Here is a 24,245-nt window from a genome sequence, read left to right on the forward strand (position 1 = left end):
TATGAGAGGAGTGCTCTCTCACATGCTGTGTTTTGGCTATATATGTACACATGTACAGACACACATGTATCTAGGACAATGTATGTTTGCTTTACTGTGATGTTTATTATAATGAGCCTTTGAGTGTTACACAATTCCATTGCATGGTAAATTATGAGTATAATGGCAATACTACACTGAGCAGTATTCTGTGCCTTCACACTTTCTAAATCATTTAATGAAATCTAGATACTACTTAAATGAGAAAGAATTTTATTTTTTACTTGAGTGGCCAAGATTTCACTTAAACAGAAGTCTTGTTTGATCAAAACATAAAGAAGGTCTCATTATGTATAAAGGCACCACTTTTTAATGAGTATTAAAATATATCATTCTCTTTTAAGGGATACTGAAAAAATACTATTTAAGAAACCTACACTGTGGGGAGTAGTTCATGGAACTTGATGGAAGATTGTCTAAATGGGAGAGTGATAGAGAACAAAGGAGTATTCAATTTTTAAGCTATTGCTGATTGCTGTTTTACCATTATGATACATTTTTTTTTCCAATATGGATTTCTTTTGTTCCTTTTTTTTTTTAGCTTTGAAACACATTGCACACAATATAAAGCACACCAAATCCTTAGTGTTATCTGATCAAATATATCTTAATTTCTTACCAAGCTGATTTGCCATGCTTAAAGTCAACACTCAAAAAAAAAGTATCTTAGAAATAAGGAATTTATTTTATCTTCGCTCTCAACTAAAATTGTGGTGCAGGTTCAAGAGTTCTTAGAAAGATTAAAAAATAAAAACTAAATACAAATGTTAATCCATAAATATGAAACTTTCTTTTGACCCTTACCCTGTAGTGGTCTGGAGTTACTAATGGGGTTAGGATTTCAACTCTTAATGGGACTTGGTGCATTAGTGTTTGGTATGCATGGAATTCAGCATTCAGTTTAATAAGTGGTTGACATTGGTGATGTCCCTTAATTTGCTTAAATCTAATTGGCTCTTTTATCAGTCAAACCTGTATGGATTGGCAATTGATCAGAAAGGGTCAGCCATGACTGTGCATGTACTTAAATGCTGGAACCACCAGTTAAAGTCACTGTTGCATAATAAGAAGCTGAAACCATGAGAAGAAATGATCTTCAGAGTCAGAAAGCAAAAGAAAGAGAAGTTTTTCAGGATGTTCAAGTTCAGAACAAAGGCATTATGGAGTATATAAATTTTAAATACACTGCTTTTTGCCTCAAGACTTAAAGCTTTCTTTTTTCCAGATGAACTGAAATCTTGTCTGAAACTGTCTTTGTTACATCAAAGAGCTGCATAGAAAGCTAAAAGAGATGGAAGAAGCATAAAAGGGCATAGTTTAAAATGATTAGTGACAAATTTCATACTGCAGAGGTAGAAGTAAATTTTTTTGAGTTTTATATTTTTTCCAAAAAGAATACATTTGTTCTATTTATCTTTTCCTAAACTGCTTTAGTAGAAGCTGTAAAAAAATAATATACTAGCCAGTGCTTCACATTAATTTGAAGATGCCAGCCAGTAAAAGATCTGGAAAACAAATTGTTTTAGAATTAATTTAATTAGATTAATGAATTGAAGTGATAGAGAAGATATAAAACTACAACATTCTGGGAGAAAACCTTTTGCACAGAGATCTTGATTATACATTTTTCTTCTCAATGAGTGCTATTTCTGATGTAGTCGCACATAGAAGACTCCATTATTTTAGAATTGCTTTGTAATAGGGGATGGTGAGCTAGCAGAAAAGAAATTTGCAATCACTGCTGATAATAGCTTCTACACTAGTTAAATCCATTTATTCCCTTCCTCTGACCACCAAAGACTGAGTATGGAAGGGAATGGGAAGAAGATGGATTATGTTGAATGAATAGATGCAAAAAGAAGGACAGGCTGCTGCTCTGATGGGAAGCAGGAAGGTGGAGTCTCAATCATCACCTACAAAGCAGGAAAAGGGACTGGCTTTCCAAGTCATGGCTAGAGGTCTGAAGACTGTTGTGGATGGTAATTCTGTATCACATTCCAGAGTTGACTTCCAGTGGGTTCTTATACTGGGGATTGCAAACCATTAACTTGGTGCTGATTTATCTACAGAAAAGAGCCTCAAAGAATTGATACATACCTCCTATGTAAAACATAAAAGGAAAGATACTTGGAAAAAAAATCTGCCTAAGTAGTGAAGTGCCTTTTTAAACTCTGCCATGATTTAATAAGTTCTTCAATTATGTGCTCTGTGATTTGCACAACATAGAAATGTCTAGCAAGGAACAATGTGAGATTCTGCCTTAGACACTTAAGCCCCTGCCCCTTGCTGTTCTCTTGTTTCTGTGTGGAATACTGCATGCCTCTCCCTCTGCCTGGGCTTGTTCTCAGCAACAAAACTTGAGTCTACCTGTAGCTGTTGATATTTGTTCAGTATCTGCAGGAGATGGTGTTCTGCAACCAGAGGGTTTCAGCCACTGTTGGTTTAAGTCGCAACACCTCAGAGACCGGATACTGAACCTCATCATAGGATCACTGCTCTAATTACACAAACAAGTCAGAGCCGCATCATACACCTTATATTCACATCTGAAAGCATTTGCTAGTGGAAGTTGATCACTGAAGCCAGCAGGCCTCCTTAGAGGAATGAATGTTCCATAAACAAACTGATGTAAAGTCAAAATTATCTGGGAGGAAAAATCAAACTTGAATACGCTAGAATCTTCCCTGTGAGACAGATTTGTTTTCCCATTTTTCCTAGTATCACTTTGAGTCACACCATAAAATTTGCTTTGAAAGAACATCCTTTGCTTCAAATTTCAGGTATTTGAGACATCACTTGTTTTTCTCTCTTTTCCTTCCCTTCCTTCTCCTTTTCCTCTCTCTCCCTTCTCTCTTTAGAGAGAAATCCAATAGAAAGAATCCAAGAGGATTCTTTTGTTCTATATTTTCTGTGTTAACAGAAAGTTCTTAGTGAAAAATTGTGACCATATCTTTTCTACAGGTACTTTAAGGAGAGACCAGGATAGAGTAGGGAGGGGGAAAGAGCTCTCCTGCATCTCCCATCAACGACCTAGCTAATTACAGAGTCAGTAGCAAGCTGTGTAAATTGTCCATTCCAGTTCCTGTTGTCCAGGAAGTTCATTTCATGGGGATATAAAGGTAGGATTCCAAAAGTGCTTGTGTGGAAAACTGAGAGTTGTTCTACAAAACAGTAATTCTTCTCTAATCTCTGCAGTATTGAACTGATTGTCATTTTAATTACCACTGCTTTCTTCTTTTATTCCCCTCTCCCAGGCTGTTCAGCACACCTTTGAGTGAGCTCATACTGTGTCCATTCTTGATTTTGGGTGGGTATTTTGCATGGCAAGAGATGAGAAAAGTTGCATTCCTGAAGAGTTTTGTCTTCAAACTCTGGAAATGGGAGGCACAGAGGTGCCCTCTTTGCTGCTCCCTTTCCTAAATTGCAGCAAATCTGGGCTCAGCCTAACTCCACACATTATAAAGGTTGCTTGAAATTGAAGCTTAGTGTAAGTTTCTACTCATAAAACTGAGGAGTTGTGCCAGCAGGCAATGACATTCCAACTATGTCATTTTCTTCCCATTGCCTCCTTCTCTTTGCTGTGCACCCTGTGCTTTTGGGGCTGGGCAGATCTCCCATAGTTCCAGCTGTGCTCTTTCCATGCTCCAGAAACATAGCACCTGCATTTTTCACCTCCTCAGTTCCTTTGTCTCTTCTATAGCAGCATGAAACAGCTGAGACAAGATCAAACCAGCAATTTCAGTTGCCTGGAAGAACATGGATGTGTTTTGCTTGCTTATGGAGAGCCAGATGAGACAGGGAAAACTGTGCAACAGCTAATTGATCCTCTATAAGCTGGCAATTAACTTCGCTGAAGACGTCTCACTCGGGTCTTTCCAAAACCTTAGCCCTGGCGTGAGATCCAGACTGTACTTAAGGACTCTTAGAAGAAATCTGTTCTAGGGAAGATGCCATGCTGAAAAACTACAGTTTCATTGTACTTCAGAAGTAGAGAAGAATATATAAAAATGGGGGAAATGGGCAGTTGTGGAATTTAGAGGTAGATCATTATTTAAAACTATTACCTACTGTCACATTAACCTATTTCAGATCAATTTCAATGGTACACAAAAAAGGACATAATTTACATGAATTGTGCCAATTTTATATAATCTCAAGCTTATTCATGGTTGGTATTTTTTTTACTTTTGATTTTTCTTTTCATTCTGAGAAAATCGGAACTAGATTTTTCAGTACTGTAACTAAAGTCAGCATTGTTTATATGGTAAGTTAAGCTTTGTTATAGGAATTCTGCAATAAAATGCTGTTTAAATTCCTGGTTAGAAAATAGAGAAGACATTTGAAAAATCACACCATGAATTTTATCTTTAAAACCATTTTCCAGATATATGTAAGTACTAGGAATCAGATCAATTTTTGTGTTACTTTGCTGCAATGATTTGCACTGCTTTTCTAAAAAGCTCTTTTTTATACGTTCCTTTTTTGACAACTCCTGCTCCTATAGGTTTTGGAATAAAATTTCATTTTCATTAACTGTCAGCAAAGGCAAATATTGTGGGGTTTTTGTTGGTTCATTGGTTTTCTGGGATTTTTTGGTCATGCCGTTCTGTATTTTCTGTACTTAAAGCATCTATATTATAGAAGTTAGCCTTGTGATCATAAAGCATTTCAGTATAGTGGCAAGGTTTGAAGGCTTGAGCCACTTTGCACAGTTCAGGAAGTTTTGAAGTTCCTCTGCCTACAATGAGCTCTGTACATGTCCAGCAAAGTTCTGTCACCTGTATACCTGTTGTATATTTATCATGTCTCCATATTAGGGGAAAAAAGCTTTGGGGTGGGGGGGGAGGAAATTAAGGGCTTTTTTAAGACCTTGCTGAGGTTTAAATGTACAGGGAATCAAATCACAGTTTTCCTCTCTTTAGCTAGGGAAAAGAAATCAGAGACAATCTTTCTTAAACATCATGGCCATAAAAGTGCTTTTGCTTTTTTTTTTTTTGCTGGTTATATGTAAAGTTAAAAATTTCTCTTAGTAAGTACATTTTGGGAGTTTTCTTTGTAGTTGGAAACTTATCTGAAATTGAATTACAAATATCTGAAACTTCATATCTGAATTCTTAAAACACTTTGTAGAAAAGAAGTATTTTTCCTTCATATAACTAATTATTTTTTCTGGTAGTTTTTGACTTTTCCCTACTTTTTCTTAGTGGAGCACTCCTGTTACGTACATCTATGTTGTTAACTTTAGGTTAGTTGGCTGAGTACCTGAGGAGAAATAAGCCTCTCTCATTTCTTAGAAAATAAAGAGAAAGGCAGAAAGGGAGAGAAAATAGGAGTAAGAATTGGTTACTAGAGTCACCACTTCTCTTCTGGTATTCCTATAATGCGGTGCCTACCCTTTTCCTTTCAACAAAGGCAACTATAGGAGTCTGTTGCTCTTAATGTTTGATTCCTGGAATTTGACAGCTTTTTCCTTGCTGTCCTTTTGTCTCTGAATGTTGTTTTTGGTTCTGCATGCATGTGCAGGTGCACACACACAAAAATGTACATGATATATTATTATATGCATGTTCATGTATACATGATTGCTTTCAGTCTTTTTTTATATTTGGATCTCTATGCAGATCATGCTTATTCCTCTGACAAAGAAATATTATACTCTTAAATTAATTCCAGATAAATAAAATAAGAAAGTGAATTAATGTATTTCATGTTGCAGGGGGATATGTCCAGTATAAAATTATATTAATCCTTACTGCTTGTATATTGACCTATTTACTTTTATGATTTTTACAAATATATCTACTAATTCAGATTTCCAGTAGGCTTCTCAGGTGATTGAGGATTTCTATTCCCATTTTACAGACAGAGAGGCACGTGTTTGCAACAGAAGGTAAAAGAAAATTTTATATTCCTCCTCGTGCTGAAAAGTATGATATACACGTCACAAAGTTTGTCAGCCTTTTTTCTTGTCTCTTAGCTTAGGCTGGGGCATTGCTTCTCTGTGAAAGGTGTCTCCCTAGTTGAATACAGCCAGTGTGGACAGAGAAAATGCGTGCATTCAGGTTGACTGGGTTTACATTATCTAAAAATTTCTAATAGTACATATATAAAGAAATGAAATTGAATAACTGAAGATATGGTATTATATAAAGAAAAAAATACTTCTCTTTTCTCTATTTTTTTTTACATTGAAGTTGTGAGTGCTCTTACATACCAAGTAGCCTGTTTGAGAGGGTTATTCAGAAGAAATTGATATTGCTGTCCAGAATATTCAACTGATGGTTGTAATCTGAATTAATCAGCTGTACATTTTTTGTGTTGAGGATTTCAAACATAGTCCTATGTTTGAAAAATGAACAAAAGAGAGCAAGTTTCCTCTGACTCTTTACTTTTTGTCAAAAGATTGAAAAAAATCTGTATTTTAGAGAGTAAGTATTGCCAGGGTAGTTAGTTTACTTCAACCTGTGATGAATAGTGCATGTACTTTGGGGTAAATACTTTGAAATGTCTTGTGGAACAGAAGGCAGGACACATTCAGCCTGGTTTGAGTTTGAATAAAGCACAATGCTGTTGACTTTTTATCAATTAAGCTACCTCATTTTGAACAAGATGGCAGTAGCCAAGGTCTTTTTAGTGAAAGTACTAGGGAGCAGATCAGTCGTTATATATTGACACACTGCCGCAAATTCCAGTGAATTTATGTGTTCTTCAGTATTATCTAAAGAAATTAAGCAGAGAGATAATTCATATAAATGGTTTATTTGTTAAAAGTGTCTAGAACAGGGCATTAACTGATGGGTAGCTACTTAATAATGCTGTATGAACATGTCTATGTGGATAGTTTGGCTATAATAGGTTGTAATCCTTTTACCCTATTCATCAGAGAAGTCAGCTGTATATTTTGAACAGATTATTTTATTGTGGGAATAGTCTTGCCTGAATTACTTTTTAGTCACCCTAAATATTAAATATTTTTCTTTAGTATATAACACCTAGATCGCATTTCTGTCAATTGAAATTCTATTTTTAGTGAGGAACTGTGATGGGTTAAAATAGAGATTTTTGCCATGGATGCAATGGAGGTGTTACCTTTAATACTCTTTCATAGCTTTTCTCTGTTAGAACACGGACTGAAAAAAAAAGGAGATCTGGATGATTCATCTTGTCTCCCAGTCGCTGGGCAGTGTACTAATTTCTGGGTTCTTAAGTAAGGAATACAGAATACATAGATGGACATCTCTGGTGTTGAAACTCTGCAGTTGGGTGTAGGGGGAAATCTCATTTATTGGGGAAAAAGAGCAGGCACTGTTGTACTGTGGGGCTGATGACACTTCCCAGGCTGGGGTGAGGGAGTGTGCATGGCATGAACACGGAGGGCAAGAGGAGAAGGTGCTGTGTTCTGGGCATTCATGGCTTTGGATATATGTTATTCATCAGTGCTTATGCTCAGCATGAACATCAGAATGTGATCCTATTGCTATTTTCTAATACAGCTTAATTTATTGATACTGCAGCTGTTGGACTGGGCTGTAACATGAAGTGACAGCCATAGCATTGCAGTTGGCATTTGGAGGAGTGATAAGAATTCTTGTTTACTCTGTAAACCTGGTGGTTCAGATTTGTCAGCCTTGGCCTCGTGTGTTACGTAAGAGCATAATACACATAATAATACATAATGTTGTTATTTTCCCTAATTATATCAGTTTTATTTCTAGAACTAAATTTTTGATTCTTCTCCATTCTGTTGTGCAGATTATACCCCTGAGAGTTTTACACGTTGATCAATGGCAGGATTTGGTTATGTAGGAAAAAACACTCCATACTAGTGATGATGACAGATACAATTAAATTAATTCTTTGCTGTCTTCTTTGATGTACACAGATTTTCCTCATTAATATTGATGGACTTCAGAGTTACAAGCACATGTTGGGGGTGGGAGGAAGAAAGCCCCTGAATGCTGTATTTTGCTTTTTGTGGAGCTGACTATATCACTTTATGTTTAAATGTAAGGAAAGCTGCTGACAGTTTTGATATATTAAATTATAACTGAGAACTAATTCAAGGATCAAAGATGCTCTTTGGGAGACATCACTTTACTGGTAGGAAAAATCATTACCTTTTTTCCTAGTCTCATGTATTTGTACTGTATGTCTTGGAAATATCATTCCCTACAGTTTCTGAATCTTGATGTTTAATTTAACACAAAGGTCTTTGAGCAGCACAATGGGAGGGGGGCTTCTGTTGGTGAAACCTCATAGAAGGAAATTGAAATGTACATGTTTTTTCTCATTTATCAAAGAAGTGCAAAAATCTAAACTGACATTTTATATCAAATGAATTATGAACTGTGTACCTCATACCTAAGGGAACAACAACTAAATTAGACTTTTGTTAAAAAGAGAAAGAGAGAATAAAAATAGGCTTTTAATAAAATATACAGTCATTTTTGGTATTTTGTCTGAATCTGACATATACTATACTTTGCAGAAGAAAACTAGAGAATATAGGCTGTTTCAAACTCTATATGCTTTGAATACTGTGAATAGAGTGAATTGAGAAACAGTTTAAGATGACACACAAACCAGAGTTTCTACTTAATAGATATTGTTGCTTTGATATTTTTGTTTTCAGCCTTGTCCACCTATGGCAAACAGGAAAAGTTAATATGCTTTTTAATAGTGTGAAGATTGGAGCAAAGTAGTATATTGTTGGGGGTTGGGGGGGGGGAGTTTTTTTGGGGGGGTTGTTAATTGTGTTTTTTATTAACTTCCATTTTTGAGAATGTGGTTGCTACTGAAACAGACTTCCAGTGACCAAAATTTTACAAGACACTTGATGGAACCTTAAGAAGTCAATTTTCAAAGAATTATGCACTCTGTATTCTACTGGCATGACTTCTGCTGTCTTGAGGTGAACAATATTTCTTGCAAGCAAAGATGAGACTCCCAGTCTGTAGACTTTTTGACTCATTTTGACAATGAGTCAAAGTCTTTTTGTGATTACCATATATATCACAAATAATTAAACAGTAGCTGTGAACAAAAGCCAGTTCTGTATTGCCTTGATTACTAGGAGCAGAAGCTTTAGGGAACCTCTTTTCCTCCTCTTTCTGCAAGTAAGGCAGGAATTTGAGAGGGAGGAAGTCTGGTCTGGTCGCAGTTGTTTTGGGACCAAAAGGTAATCCAGTGACCTGGATCTCACAGATACCTGTATGGTATTCAAGATATAATAAGACTGCACCACCCACTGTGCATAGTGGCTCCCTAACACCAGCTAATCTGTCATCTTGTCAGATCTATTTTCTATTTATGGGCACTCTCAAGCTTGGTTTCCATCAGAAATAGTAGTATTTCACACCATGCATTATGCACCACAGAGAAATTTATGGATTAAAAATAACTACATGTAATCTTATTGTGGAACTAATTTATTTGCACCACTGCATTGTTCTCCAGTCTGTCCATACAGGGATATATAAACTGAGGCTTCTGTCAAAATGCACACCAACTGGTAACACTGGCATTTTCTACCAACAGGGTAGCCTGTTCTTTAACAGTCCACCTGCACGTCCATACTGTGGGAGTGCAGTATGAAGAGACTTCTTATTGAATAAGACTTTTTATTTAGTAAGAATATTCACAATTTTTCCAGTATCCTGTTTTTTTTTACCATTCGACTGATGTTGCTGTATTTTCTTAGTTTCTTTTGCCATGTTGGATGGAGATACAGAAGCACTTAGGTTGGAAAAGATCTTTAAGGCCATCAAGACCAGCTGTTAACCTAACATGACCAGGTCCACCACTTACCCGTGTCCCTAAGCACCACATCTGCACACCTTTTAAATACCTTCAGGGATGGTGACTCCATCTCTTCCCTGAGCAGTCTGTTCCAATGCTTGACAGCCCTGTATAGCTAATAATCATTTGCAGAAGCCATGTCCACTTCATCAAGTAGAATGGTGCTTTCTGGTTTTGAGTATATGGTGTTAACCTTTTTTCTTCAGTCATAGAATAAATCAATACTAAAAATGAGTTTTTAACATATTATGCTTCAGAAAAATGCATATGCTTCTTGTACCATCACCACCTCTGTGCCTTTTTCTTTTATCTTTCTCTTCTTCTATGATGTTAGTATTCCCTTCAGAGAATTATTAGGCTGAGAAAGAGTTAATTGGGAAATCACCTTGTGCTGTCTTCTTTCCTCAAAAATGTAAGTTGACTCATTTTCAGCAAGCATTTGTTTAGTCTGATGGAGATTTGAAAACTTTTTTGCCGAAGTTTAATTCCACAGCTGTGCGTCATGTTTCCCAGAACACACATTTCTGTTTGTCCTGGGAAACAGTCTCTGTCTTTGCAAATCTTCTATGAAGCTGAAGATTCTAAAGTGTGTATCCTTATTGTTCTTTTAACTACATAGGTTTAAACTTTCTTCCCTGGGCTTTTCCCAACCATGAATAATCAAATTTGTTGGGTTTTTTTTGTTGTTGTTGTTGCTTTTTGTGAGCCTCTGGATTTACAGAACTATCTAAGAACTGTTTTGTTTCAAAGAAGAAGCTACAAGCTTAAAAGCCATCCTGCAGTCCTCTGAAATTTTTGCATCAACATTAACAAAGAGATTTTTAATTTAGCCAAGAGTCTCCTCGCCAGTAATTTGGAGACTTTCATCTCACAGAGATGTTTCCATGAGTGTGGAAGATACCATGCCTGCCTCTGGTTATAGATCTCTGATACCAGATACTAATCATAAAGAAAGCTGTAAGATTTTGAAGATGATGTCAAATTCTTTCACCTTTTTCCTCTAAAAATACAAACAAAAGAAGACAACCCCAAAACTGCTAAACAACCAACTACAAAAAAGTATACTACTACTACTAGTACTAGTACTACTACTACTACTAATAATAATGATAATCAATAATATAAACACTGCAATCCCAAAAAACCTCCTGAACTTAACCTCTAAAGCTGCTTCATGCAGGAAGCTGTAGTTGTTGCATGAAGATAGACAGCTTATTCCCACTGCTCTTACCCCATCTGTCCCCATAAGTTAAAAGAGGCAGACCTGATAGTTTCTTAAAGCTGTTTCACAAAGATATTTCGTTTTCCAGTAGCTGGAGTCATAATTAACCAGCAAGAGCTGTTTGTTTAATTGCAGTTTCTGACTGATTTTTGTAATACCATTCCTTATGTTTTTTCTTCATAGTGCTTAAAAAACCCCAAAATTGTTATATGGCAATTACTGTCTTGCTGTCCTTTTGAACAGTCTGATGAATAATTAGTTTTACTGGGCAGTTATAAATTCTAGCTAATGTCCTTACTACAGGTATTAAAATTATTAATCATTCAGCTAATTACTTATTGGCATTCTTTTGTAACTTTTAGAGTTTAGTAAAGTTCTCGCTGAGTAATATGGACAAACTTCCACCTAACATGAGGAAGGAAGGGAGCTTACTTCTTATGGAAGGGTGAGGTGACAAATCTGTAAGACATTTTTATAGTGTTGACCTCGGTGAAATATAACACTTAGGAAAGGAACACCTCTTACACATATTTCCACCTGAGACCCATGCCCAGGTTTCAGGTATTGAGGTTGTGCATGAAGAAAAGTTCATTAAAAGGAGAGGAAGATCTGATTGTTTTGGCTGTTTGGGTTGTTTTTTTCCTGCTGAAACAGTATTAATGAGGAATAAGTAAGCCTGCTTTGGGATTTCAAAAGACAATTGTCTTAAACTTTGGGTCTGCGGGTCATGGAATAAAGCCCAAGTTGATCTTTAGGACCCTATTAAAATATGCTCTGCAGCTAGGAATCCCAAATAGTGAAAGTGCAGAAGAATCCACAGTTAGAGCTTACACACTCAATCCAGATAAAAATAAATTTTTAGATTTTTTTCAAACATATTATTTTTATTTTTCTGAATGATACTGTGCCATATAAGTAACATTAAAGATTAATGCTGAAATTTAATAGATTTACAAATTCAAAAGAAATTACTATTAGAATAGTAATAGAAATATCAAATGAAATTACTATTACAGCAGAGAGCAGAGGTATAAAACAGGATAGATCATGAAGAGAGAACAAGGTATTTCTGTACTCTGTTTATATTATACTTCTGAAAAGAAAATTTCATTAACATGAGGCGTGAACATGTTTGGACTTTAAGTTGACAAAGGTTTTAAACTACTCCTTTATATTTCTCAATTTGCTTTTTTGCCAAAACACAGCTGCCTTTCTTCTCAAGATAAATATGCCCGAGGGGAAAGCAAGAGGGCCACCATGAGCCTTTCACATTGTGTGTTCCAAAGTGCAAGGATGTGCGTTGAATAAGGGTGTGTTGTCCTTGGTATATGTATTTTTAGATGGAGCTGTATCTGTAACTGAGAACATCCAGCAGTGAAATTATAGAATTAGAAAGAAAATCCAAAAATATTCTGTGCATTCTCTAGTCATTGAGAGTGGGATAAATAATGTGGTTGCACATATATATTGAATGAAAAAATCAAGAACAATTCTTATATTTGGTATATGCTGAGAAGGAAAACTAATGGGGAAAGAGTTAAAAAACAAATCAGAGTAAATTTAAATGAACCTGTGAAGATAAGAAACAAAAATCTCCCGATCTTCTCTTATGCCAAGAGATAAAGGTTTATAACTAGCATGCTGTTCTAGTAATGACATATGGCCTAGCATCATGTCCTGTCTTTCTCTGAAATGAAACTAAAACACATGCCCAAGGTGAGAATTATGGGGACTGCAATGACTGGAATTACTTGGACTGAGCAAACCACTAGATTACAGGCATACCTGAGAAAATCAGGAGGAACAAATGTCAATATGCAGAACATATTGCCATAAGAAGTGCTGTAATAAGAGGATCTCAGTATGGGCACCTAAAACTGAAAATTAATCAGGAGTACCTAAACAAGCACTAAAATGACAAAAAGAAAGGGGATTCAAAAATTGAACCTGGAAAAGAGGAATGGTAGTCATGACAGAGCAAAACACTCACCTAAAGGCAGTCTGAGTGGAACTTTTCTTTGCTGTTTTGGTACAAATGGTGAAGAGCCTGTTTTTCTCCTCCCCTGTAGTTAAATCCCTGCAGTTATCATTTGCATCCATGTATATGAAATATATTTTGATAAGATACAAATGCTAAACATTTTATATATGCAAGTGTGGCAAATTGTAGTTACATATTCATACCTCCAAACTCTTCTTGCTGCCTATCTGGTAATATTAAGGATACATTTGGGATAGTATATCTGATCACTGTTAAAAGTGGTGACACTTCAAAGTTGGTGTGAGTTTGCATCAATTTTATAGATGTGTAATCAAGCTCTTCTGGCTTTTCTTCTTCTTATGAAAGTTTAATAGTGGAGACATTTCTATAATTAAATCATCATTTATTGTCCTAACAGTAGTAAACACCTTTTAATAGTCCTGCTCAAAGTCATCTACTTTCAGAAAATTTACATTTCAGATAAATCCTTATTATAAATATAATAAATACCTCTCAGAAAAAAATAAGCTTTCAACATGGAATAAAAATTTAATCACAATCATTTCACACAATGCTTGCTGTCCTAAAATAAACAAATGCTTACAAAGCTGACTATTTTTGCACATGTTATTTAAGATAAAAAAATTGAGCCAAAAAGTTGAAACACTTTTCAAAGGCTGCGTAGCACATTTCTGGCTGAAGAGGGATCAGATCTTTCTCAATCCATCTGCATGTACCTGAGTCTTTGGAATATTTCATTTATATCTTGAAATCATTTTATATATATCATTTTCATCTTGAAACAGTCTTCAGTTTTTATTGTTTTGTGGAACTGTTTATTAATTATTTGATTAGAATTGACATCTGATTAAACATTTTATTCTGCCTTTGTAGTCCGTTGATATACAAAGCATGACTTTCTGCCCTGCTAAGTGAGGATTTACTGGGCTAGATGTTGATTCAGTAGGTTGCAAGTGGAGTGCTTGCCCCCTGAGGGTCATATTAAAGCTCGAGGGGAGATTTTTGAGCAACACTGCATCTTAAAGACGATATATCAAGCTGATAGATACATGGCTCTTCTGTTGAGAAATTCACAGTAGAATTATTGCTTGTTGCCAGTTATTACTTGGGTAGTAAGGAGTCTCTTGGGGATATGGATTGGATAAAAAGGGTTAAGCTGGGGGAAATGTTACACTGAAGACCTTGGTGATGAGGAATGCTTGAAGTCAGAGGATGTTTTGTGTGCAAATTAGAATTAGCATTTTGGGGGGTAAGTGCTCTGCCGTTTTAATGAGCAAAACGTGATTAGTTTAATAGAGCACCTTTCTCATTATGACTCAGCAGAGACTTGACAATTTATTTGCTGTATCCTCCTGCCCCCCTGCCCCATTCCTTTGGAGAACACTCGCTAGTACATCACTGAGGAAATTCTCTCTGGGCTACAGGAAGCCTTTCAGATAAATACAATTGCTGTATATTGAAACATGTTGGTTTGAAAGTAGTGGGCTTGGCTTCTTCTACAGGTCAGGCAACTTTCACAGTAGAGATTTGTCCAAATTTCCTACTCTTCCCTATGCTGTGCTTTTGTTGGTAGAAGAGATTTGAACATTTAGCTGAGATTACCTGCGCCATTAAAATAACATCCACACTGTGGAATTGTTATTGACATTTAGACAGCTACATCTTTGTTTTTTGATGAACATTCCTGTATCACTGTAATAACTACCTCTCTACATACATAAAGCTTAATCTGAGCTTTTACTTTGTAGATTTCAGAGAGCTTTACAAAGAAGGATAAGTAGTATTATCTCCATTTAACAGATTGGTAAATGAAAGACAAAGGTGAAGTGATGTGTCCTGACGGAACTGCAAATAAATTTAACACTTTTGCCTCCTCAGTGAGTTGCCTCACACTGTCCCCTCAATATCGTGAACTTTTGACTTCCTGGCCAAATTATTAGGTCAGCTAATTAGATTCATTTTTAGATGTAGCTTTTTTTTTGCTGTGTAGAATTTCTGTGTGAACTTTAAAAACTGGTGCATTTTAATCTGCAGACAGCTTAGTTTCAAATGAGGTAGTAACTTGCTTTGAAGGGATATTGACTCTTTTTGTCAGTGTCAGCTTAGAAAAACACTTAAAAACCCTGAACTAAAAATTGTTACTTTAATTGCATCATCTTTCTTGTGCTGTCTTATGGTGAAATCAGAAAGCACCTTGGTTTTGTGCTGTCTCAGTATGCCTTCAACTTCAGGAATTACCTTATAAAGGATACCAAAATAATACATGATAAACTGTACTTTACATACATAAGTTTTAAGACCTGTTATTGCATGACTGAAATCCAACTCTGCTTATGCTGCTGCTAAACAGAACAATGTTATATAAGGTAAATAAATGTGTTCTCCATTTTACTGTGAGAGAGAACATCACGTGTAGAGACATTGGTGTGCAAATTTTTTTTCTGATGGCTCAGCTGGAGGGATATTGGGGCTGTTTATGTTAAGCCAACCATCTTCTTCCCTCTGAGGTGAGGTGCTCACAAACTCTTTATTGGCCTTGAAAGTGTTGGCGTGGGATTTGCAGCCCATGAATTATGTTAGCCTCAGAGATTTTCTGGATTTGGAAACAGGAGGATTTTCAGGTTTACTTGGGATTTACTGGAGCCTTATTGCCTAGATGTAGATAACAGCAGCAGGAAGGAACATCCAAACGCAGTCAGGCTGGCTCAAGCCCCCATATTACATGTTTTCTTTTTCACAGTGACAGAGAGGAGCAGAAGGGAATGAGGGAAGCTGGAGATTCTGTTCCACTTCGTCTTGTCCTGAAAAAAACCCAGGAGGGCTGTAGGGCTAGGAGCCAAGTATCAGAATCCAGTAATGGTCCGGTATTAATAAATCAAGTAACCCAGAAGCCAGCTTTTAGTAAAAATTTTCTGAGAACACACCTTAAAATTAATGTAAAGGGAACAAGTTTCTTAGGTTGGAGCCACATATATTTTGTGCCTTTCCCTGTAATACAGTTTGAATCTGGAGATGAAAAATGTTGAAGTGACCCAGGTATAAGTATAATCAGAATAAAAATATCAGATCCTATCATATCTGTAAATGTAAATGCAAAAAATCATATCGGTATAAATAAAAACTACTATATGTGACTGATGTCTTTCTTTTTATGAGTTGATGCCTCTTTTCACCTGTCTCAGGGAGAAAATGACTTAGACAGTGTATCACAAAGTCTGTTTCTTCCCTCTTAGTAACCACCTCATATACAGGTAGTAAATGAAAATCATAAAGCTTATTGTAAATTACTGTTTGCTCATCTTAAAACTTACAACTTAGGCCCTGAGGCTTACAACTACACTTTAAGTTGGATATCTGTGAGACTGGTTTTTCTTCAATAGAGACAAGAATAAAATAATAGCAATGAAAAAGTATTTCTGTTGGAAAGACCAAAGGAAAAGAGCAAATGGTAACTACTGGACCATGAAAAGCAAAACTATTATACAAGAGTTTAAATGAAAAAGGCAGTAACTTTCCAGTGTTTTAACTCTAGACAAGAGCTACAGAGATATGGCTACAGATATGTTATATATAAAAGTTACAGATGTGTTTAAATATAGAAAGTTTCTTCAACAGATTGATTTCTTGTTAAAGAAAAAGCAAAGCCATAAACTCACAGGTGTAAATTGTCATAGTTCTTTTTACTGCATGCAGTGAAATTTGCAGCAGTTAAAGGTCATTGTTGATATCAGTACTGACACATTTTGGACTGCAGTTCCTTGGACTTCATAAAAATTAATTTCCTTAACAAAACAATGGGCTAGAGACTGAAACTTCAGTGAATCTATCTTGATTTCTCCCTAAAGATGCTCTTAATTTAAATTTCTTTTGTTTTCTTTTAAAATTATTATTAATTTATAAGGGTGAGAAGGTATCTGAATGATAAAAAAGTCTGATCAATTTTACTCATGCTGGGTAGCATTTCTGTGAGCATTTCCTTAGCTTCTCAGGGTGGCAGAGCTGGGCACAGAAGTGGATAATATTTGAACAGGTGGTAGAAAATATGTTGCTTCTGAATTACTTTTGGTGTTTGGAGGTTTGCTTTTAGCAAGATGATATTCACGTATTGGAAAGAAGAAAATTAAGAATCAGCATTGTTCAGTAGTGAAAATGTTAAACTAAATGGACCATGCTAACATTACTGTTGATCCTGAGGAACAGTTTTTCCAGTATATGGAGCATTTTGTTTCCACGCGGCATATGTTCTCCATGGTTTTCTCTGCTCTAATTCATCCATGTTTTTCAACAGCTCCAGATGGCGTGATGCCTCCAAGGCTTTCATCTGCCACTCCGACCAGTCTTCAGGTTGTCTGGTCTACACCAGTTCGCAACAACGCCCCGGGCACACCCAGCTACCGACTCCAGATGCGGCGGAGGCATTCTGCTGGTGACATTTTAGAGTACGCAGAGCGCAATAAGACCACCATCCACTGCTGAGCAAGAAAAGTCCCTTCCCTTGAACACGGCTCACCTTTAGGGTGGCTGGTCTTGTTACAAGACATAACATTTTAGTCTTTCTTGACATGCTGGGATGTGTTCTGAAGTAATCTGTGCTGTTTTTCTTTGCAGTTTGCATCCCAGCCCTACTGCTTCCTTACAGCACACGGTCGGAGACCTGCAGCCCTACACTGAGTATGAGATGAGAGTGGTTGCCTCCAATGGTTATGGCAATGCTTATAGCAACTGGACTTCAATGACTACAGCAGAGGACAGTAAGCAGTCAGATCTTATTTAGCTCCCTTTACCAGAAAATATAAATAACATTCCAGCTGCCACTGTACTTAATTTTTTAAATTATGTTGCTTTCTCAGTTATATAGCAGTAATGTATTTCCTTCCCTAGTATTTACTTGAAGTAAAAACTCCTGGAGGATCAAGTATCTTTTGTCTTACATATTCATTTAAAAATAGGGATATTTACATATGTATTTTGCAAAGCAGTATCTTATTTCTGTATAAAATATCCCTCCAGCAACATATGGTAAATTTAAGATACACTGGTAAATACAGCTTTATAAGTGGTGTTCCTTTATATTCAGGGACTTGATTCTTATTTCAGTCAACTCAGAGAAAATAAGTTGAAGTTAATAGAATATGACAGTTGTCTTATCTCTGTGCTGAGACTACTCAAGCTACCACAGAACTTTTCATTCCCAGTGATCTTTGTTAATTCAAAGTGGTGACCTGCTGGTCTGAAATTGGGTTTGTCATTGTCAATCCCTTCACTTTCATTGTTAATAGTTCTATGTTCTCTAGACTCACTCCCCACAATTTTTTCTACAGTCCCTTGATTTAGCAACTAGCTGTCAGTGTATAGGTACGTCCAGTTTGTTGACAGGATAGAATTTTGCACCTGATTCAATATGTAAGCAAAAACATATGAAAAAATTGCTTATTGTGCAATTTAATGCACATAAATGCAAATAAAACCCACACAATTTCCAGCTTTTTTCTTTTTTTGAAGAAACGGAGCTGTTAGCTTTATTGTACAAGGTAGCAGGATATCTAACCTTGGTTTAGCAAATATTCAGTGCTGATGACTCAACTTGATTTTGGTCCCTTCTTTAAATGGACACCTGTCTATGTTGAAAAGACATTGAGCAGAAAATGATTTTCCCCACAATTGTAAAACACTTTTTCTTTAAAACTGAGCAAATGATTCACAACAGAAATTTATCTGATAAATTCATTTAAGCTCCAAAAGTGTTAATGCTTCTATGAACACACAACCTATAAGTAAATGTAAGTTCTGAACTTAGTCCTTAGATACCAGAGCTGTGTTATTTACCTGTAGCAGTTCTTGTTGAGATTCAGTTAATTCATTGCACTGTTTGCTAACAAAAGTCGATATAATATTATTGAACTTGTCTGCATTCGCAGTAAAAATGCAACCAGTCTCCTATGACTATTTTTTTTTAATTGCAATAATTATTTAGTTCTGCCTGATAGTTCACATAGTGTATCTTTTCACATACGAGAAGTGCATTTAAAAGGCATCACTTGTTACTGATAGAAAAAATATTTTTGTGTAAAGTAGTAGATGTACAATTTTAAAATTCTCTTTTGAGGAGTTAGGGGGAGGTGGAAGACCTACACAGGAGATGCAACAATATCCAACAACCCTTGTCTTTTAAAAAGAAACCCACCCAGCTTTCAGTGGTGACAGAGGACTCTGTGGTGTCATTGTGGAGAGCTGCCATCTGTGAAAGGATATTCAGCTCAATTGCTTAAGACTGAATGATTGTCATTGGGTCTAAGCAGTACTTTTGTCAAGGTTTCAACATGTTTCTTGTGAAACTGCCTATACTGACAGTTTGCTGCAGAAGTACACTTAATTCCTGGCCCTGCTAACAGGCTTTGACTTTTTAAAGTACACTTTCATAGTGGAAATTTTCCATATCTCTTACTCTGCTGAACTAAATACATGTCTACATGTTCTTATTGAATTTTATTCAGTAAATATATGTATTTTTTGTTTCATCAAAGCATAAAGTATCTGTAGGCATAAAATATATGCATGTCTGTGTGTCTGTGTGCACATACACTTGACAGCAATAGATGTGAGTCAACACATCCACTTTTAAAGTCAGTAGAGTTCCAGTAACAAAAAGATGCTGATTTCACAATTTATTTGTGTATTATATTTTATTTATGATAAATATCTGGTAAAGTAGGAGGATATTTGGAATCATTAGAGGAAAATTAGCAAATGCTGCCATAAAAATGTGTTGTATCTGACATATAGAAATGTCTTCATATACAGATTAGTATTTTTTAATGCAAGAAAAAAAAATGCAGTAAAGAAGTTTCAAATACTTCATTTACATGATTGTGACACTAGTAACTGATTCCATGCATTTTTTAAGGTCTAACCTGCCCATGCCAGATAACAATAATATACATAACTATGAATATTTTAAAACCTGCTAAACATGCATTAATAAAAGATGTTTGTTCCAATGGTCTTAGTAGAGCATCAGACTGTTTGCTGCCAGTTTACCTACAGATAGAAACAACTGATGAAGTTTCTGAATTAGAGCTTGCTTTCAGCTTTTTGGATGTAAATTTCAGACAGCTCTCTTGCAATCAGTGTAAAGACCACTGAACTGAGAGCTCAGTATGTACCATTGAACTGAGAGCAGAATCTCATACATTGTATTCAGAAATTAAACCTTCTAGATATAATAAAGGAGATACAAGTTAGGTTTTCCCTTTAACTATGGGGAGCCTTTGAGCTCTCTGGGATTTGAAAATACATTGGTTACAGTTACCTGAAGCTGTCCCAATGGCAACTGCTGGGTTCCTGTGGTGTAGATTTAGGACATGCAAAATTATGTCTGATGGCAATCCACACGGTGTAATTTTTGATCAGAAGGATGTCTCCTAAAGAGAAAGTTGCTTTTTCTAGTGCTTCAGAAAAGCCACCATGACTTGGACAAGTTCTAAGGTAGAAAAATTTCTACTTTAAAGAAAAGCTTCCTGTAACTTTATTAGCTTTTGAACACCCCAGAACCTGTCTGCAGCCCACTGAATTGCATACAGCAGAACATCTCAGTCACCAGCACATTCTCTGCCGTGGCTACATTTTGGTTCTGTGGGTCGGTGTACAACTCCAATATGAAGAGCTCTTAGTAAAGCCCTTTTAAAAGTGCCTGGCTTGCACTAGCTGGAAAATAAGATTTTGCAAGTTACATAGCAGGCAGTCCAATTTTTTGTTTTTTTATTTCTTACATAAGTGACTTCAAGTCCATGTTGTTTATACATGATGAAGTTATAGGCAAGCCCAGTGTTTCTTCACAATAAGTAAGTGCAAAAGCAGTAGTCACTGGAAATGATTACATATTGAAGTTGCTGGAGATAAAAAAGCAATAAAAAAAAAAGAAAAAAAAAAAAAGAGCTCCTGCAATGCAGCTATCAGATGAGCTACTTCTTGCCAAATCAGAGAAGTATTATTCCTATCATGGGGAGTGCTATGGTGTGCTCCTCTGGCATGCTTTGGTTCCAGGATGAAAAGCCTCAATCTGTGGGGAGATCTCGTCACAGATTAAACTTCCTCATGAGGGGAAGAGGAGGGGCAGGCATTGATCTCTGTGGTGACCAGTGACAGGACCCAAGGGAATGGCCTGAAGTTGTGTCAGGGGAGGTTTAGGTTGGGCATTAGAAAAATATTCTCTCAAAGGGTGTTTGGGCACTGGCACAGGCTCCCCAGGGAAGCGTTCACAGCCCAAGTCTGACAGAGCTGAGGAAGTGTTTGGACACCACTCCTAGACACATTCTGTGACTTCTAGGAATATCCTGTGCAGAATCAGGAGTTGTGCTTTGATGGGTCCCTTACAACTGAAGATATTCTATGATTCTGTGATTCTCCTAAATCTTCCTGACAATGAAAAGAGGCAATGTGGAATAAGGGGATAAATAATGCAGTTTGCCACCTTTGGAAGCTCTCGCTTTCTCTGCTTATGATATTTGTTGTCTGAGAAGACAAGTCTCCTATTTTAGCCTGTAAGGTCCATATAATTGAGGTATATAAACTATTCCATAAATAGTTGATGTGAATGTGTTCACATGAGCTTGAGAAAGGAAAAAGGAAACTGAAGCAAGAGAAGACAATACCTGGTGAGGTGACAAAGGGAAGAGAAATCACGTGAAATACCTGACAGGGTGAATAGCAAAAGGACAGAACAAATTAAGCTGATGCAGTAGTGGTATATAAGATAAGATGATCATATGATATATAGGGCAAACTGCCCATGCATGCCTACAGATTAGGAATTAGAACTTTATTGACTGGTAGAACTGAAGTTCTGGAACCAATGTGCATGTGGAGCAGTTGAGGGCAACAAGTCTTGATACTCTAAAGACAGCTCTTAATACATATTTGAAGGGTTTCATATGGATTTCATGTCATTGAATGAACAGCTTAACAACTTTTGAGTTCTGTGATCTCATGTGATAAAAGATTCCTGTGGTCCCTTATGCCCAGAGATACACAGTTTGGGTTTGCTGCTGGGTACAGTCAGCAGTATATGAAAGACACCACATTCTGTTAATATGTATAATTCCATTGTCCATGTCCATGAAAAGAGTAAATGATTCACGGGTAAAAGGCACAAAATTTTTATTCTGCTTATTGAGAGAGTTTGCCAGCAAATCAGGTACTTCTCATTAGCTTTAAAGGGCATCAGTCCAGGAACATGTCTTAGTATATTAAATGTAAATGTAGGTTTCCTCCAAAAAAATACAAGCATGAGAGTATAACTCCTTGCTTTCTGAGAGTCTCAGTAAGTAAACAAATGTGTCATTCTAGTCAGGGAATTAAAAAAGATTAATGAGAGTTTTGTGCCTTTATTTTAAGTCTGAACTTTTGAAGCAGATGAGCGAAGTAGTCTATCATAAAAGATAATTTCATTTGCCAAAATGAAACTACATTCTACTGTAATGAAATGGTTTGAAATATGAACTAAGGATCTTAAGGACTAAGATGCCCACTGTTCCATCTTCAGTAGTTACTTCTATAAACAATTACATCCATGTAAAAAGCTTTATGATTTTATTTTCATCATTGACAGGCTGAGCTGTGTAGCTGTCATACTTTGCAGTCTTCCCTCCAGTGACAACCACATTGACAACATGTTATACTCCACATTGATTTTACAGTTAAGGAGCTGATTGTGATATATAGGGATTTTAAGAATTCAGCTGAGAGGATGACTTTTGCCTTTTATCATTCCATTAAAATTTTATAACCATCTTTTTCATGTCATTTCATCCATGAATTCTTACTTTAGAAAGTGATAGCTGCTGCTGCGAGCATAACTTTTTTCATGTTCAGAGCTTTTTATTGTATTAGCAAACTATCCCAATTATAGTTAATACTCATGTTTTACATAATTGTGGTGACCCTTTCAACCAAGCAGTATTGTGCTAGTTGATTTGTACATAGAATTAGATGATTCTGTTTGCCATTTAAAAAAAAGCTGTACTGAATGAGTGTTGAGGACCAGGTTTTAATGCTTTCCCATCCAGTGGGGCCAATTAAGCATCTCTCAAACGTCTTGTTTGAACTCAGAAAGTCTTAAAAGTCTCTCTTTTAAAAGGGCAGTAGGGAATGTGTGGGTAGGTATGCCAGCTACCAAAATACGCTTTTTTGAGGGAAAGGGGAGGGACAAGAGGGACCCAAAGCTGAAGTTTGACAGCTCCTTCCGTACATTACAGATTGTCCATAAGGAATAAGTCTGAACTCGAGGGGCGTTGAAGCTCAGGTTCAACTAATTACCATGAATGTTTCACCTGTAATGCCTGCAACTTATTCCATAGGAGTATAAAGGCTTAGCTGTGCCCTTACAGCAAACTGCTTGAATACTGGGGGGCTTTTCTGTTGTGGTTTTCTTTTTCCCACCTGCAGATGCTCACAGTACAATAGCTTATGGGCTATAATTAGATAAAATGCAAATTTGTAGTTCAGTGGTAAATATTGTATTTCAGCTCCTTTCCCCCACTAAACTAGAATTTGCAGCAACTGATTTTCAAGGTCTTTAATTCCAAAGCAAATTCTCCTCCTTCCCTTCCACCCCAGAAAAAAATTTGGTTTACAGAATATAAATCTAATTCAGATTTACACCTCCACCTCTTCATCTTTCAGTGAGGTCTAAATAATGGACCAAATTTTGTTCCAACTTACGACCTAATTGATTTTACCCAGGAGTACATGCAAATAGAATTTAATTACTCTTTACAACAGATCATCTTTTGTACTTGCAAATTCAGAGATCTAAATTAATCCTAGTGTGCACAAGCATTAAATACAGAACTCCATCCTTATTATCATTGTGAGTAGAACAGGATATGTGATACAGCTGAGCTTTATGGAGTTTCTCTGTGATGCATCAATACAATGAAAGAAAAAACATTGATACTTTTCAAATTTAAAAGCACACACAAAAAAAGCTTGCTATCTCAATTTTACATCACTGTTTTCACAGACATCACTGGAACAATCCTGATTTACCTCTCTTTGTATGTGAGAGGAGAACAGGGACTTCTGACTGCTTCAGCTGTTACTCTAAAATATAGAAGAAGCAATTCATTGTGCTGGATTTATTCGATTCCTTCCCCTCCCCCCAACTTCCCTCCTTCTCTCTCTTTT

General features: G+C 36.3%; 1 protein-coding gene across 2 annotated transcripts in view; it reads left to right on the forward strand.

Annotated features, from left to right (window-relative positions):
- USH2A (usherin) overlaps window positions 1-24,245 on the forward strand; it is a 368,965-nt gene that overhangs the window by 216,398 nt on the left and 128,322 nt on the right. For both annotated transcript variants that reach the window (XM_033513296.1, XM_033513295.1), the window contains exons 38-39: window positions 17,350-17,500; window positions 17,670-17,812. In XM_033513296.1, coding sequence (XP_033369187.1) covers window positions 17,350-17,500; window positions 17,670-17,812 — 294 coding nt within the window. The remainder of the gene's footprint in view (window positions 1-17,349; window positions 17,501-17,669; window positions 17,813-24,245) is intronic.

The sequence above is a fragment of the Parus major genome, chromosome 3 (genome assembly GCF_001522545.3).
Source record: "Parus major isolate Abel chromosome 3, Parus_major1.1, whole genome shotgun sequence".
Classification (NCBI taxonomy): domain Eukaryota; kingdom Metazoa; phylum Chordata; class Aves; order Passeriformes; family Paridae; genus Parus; species Parus major.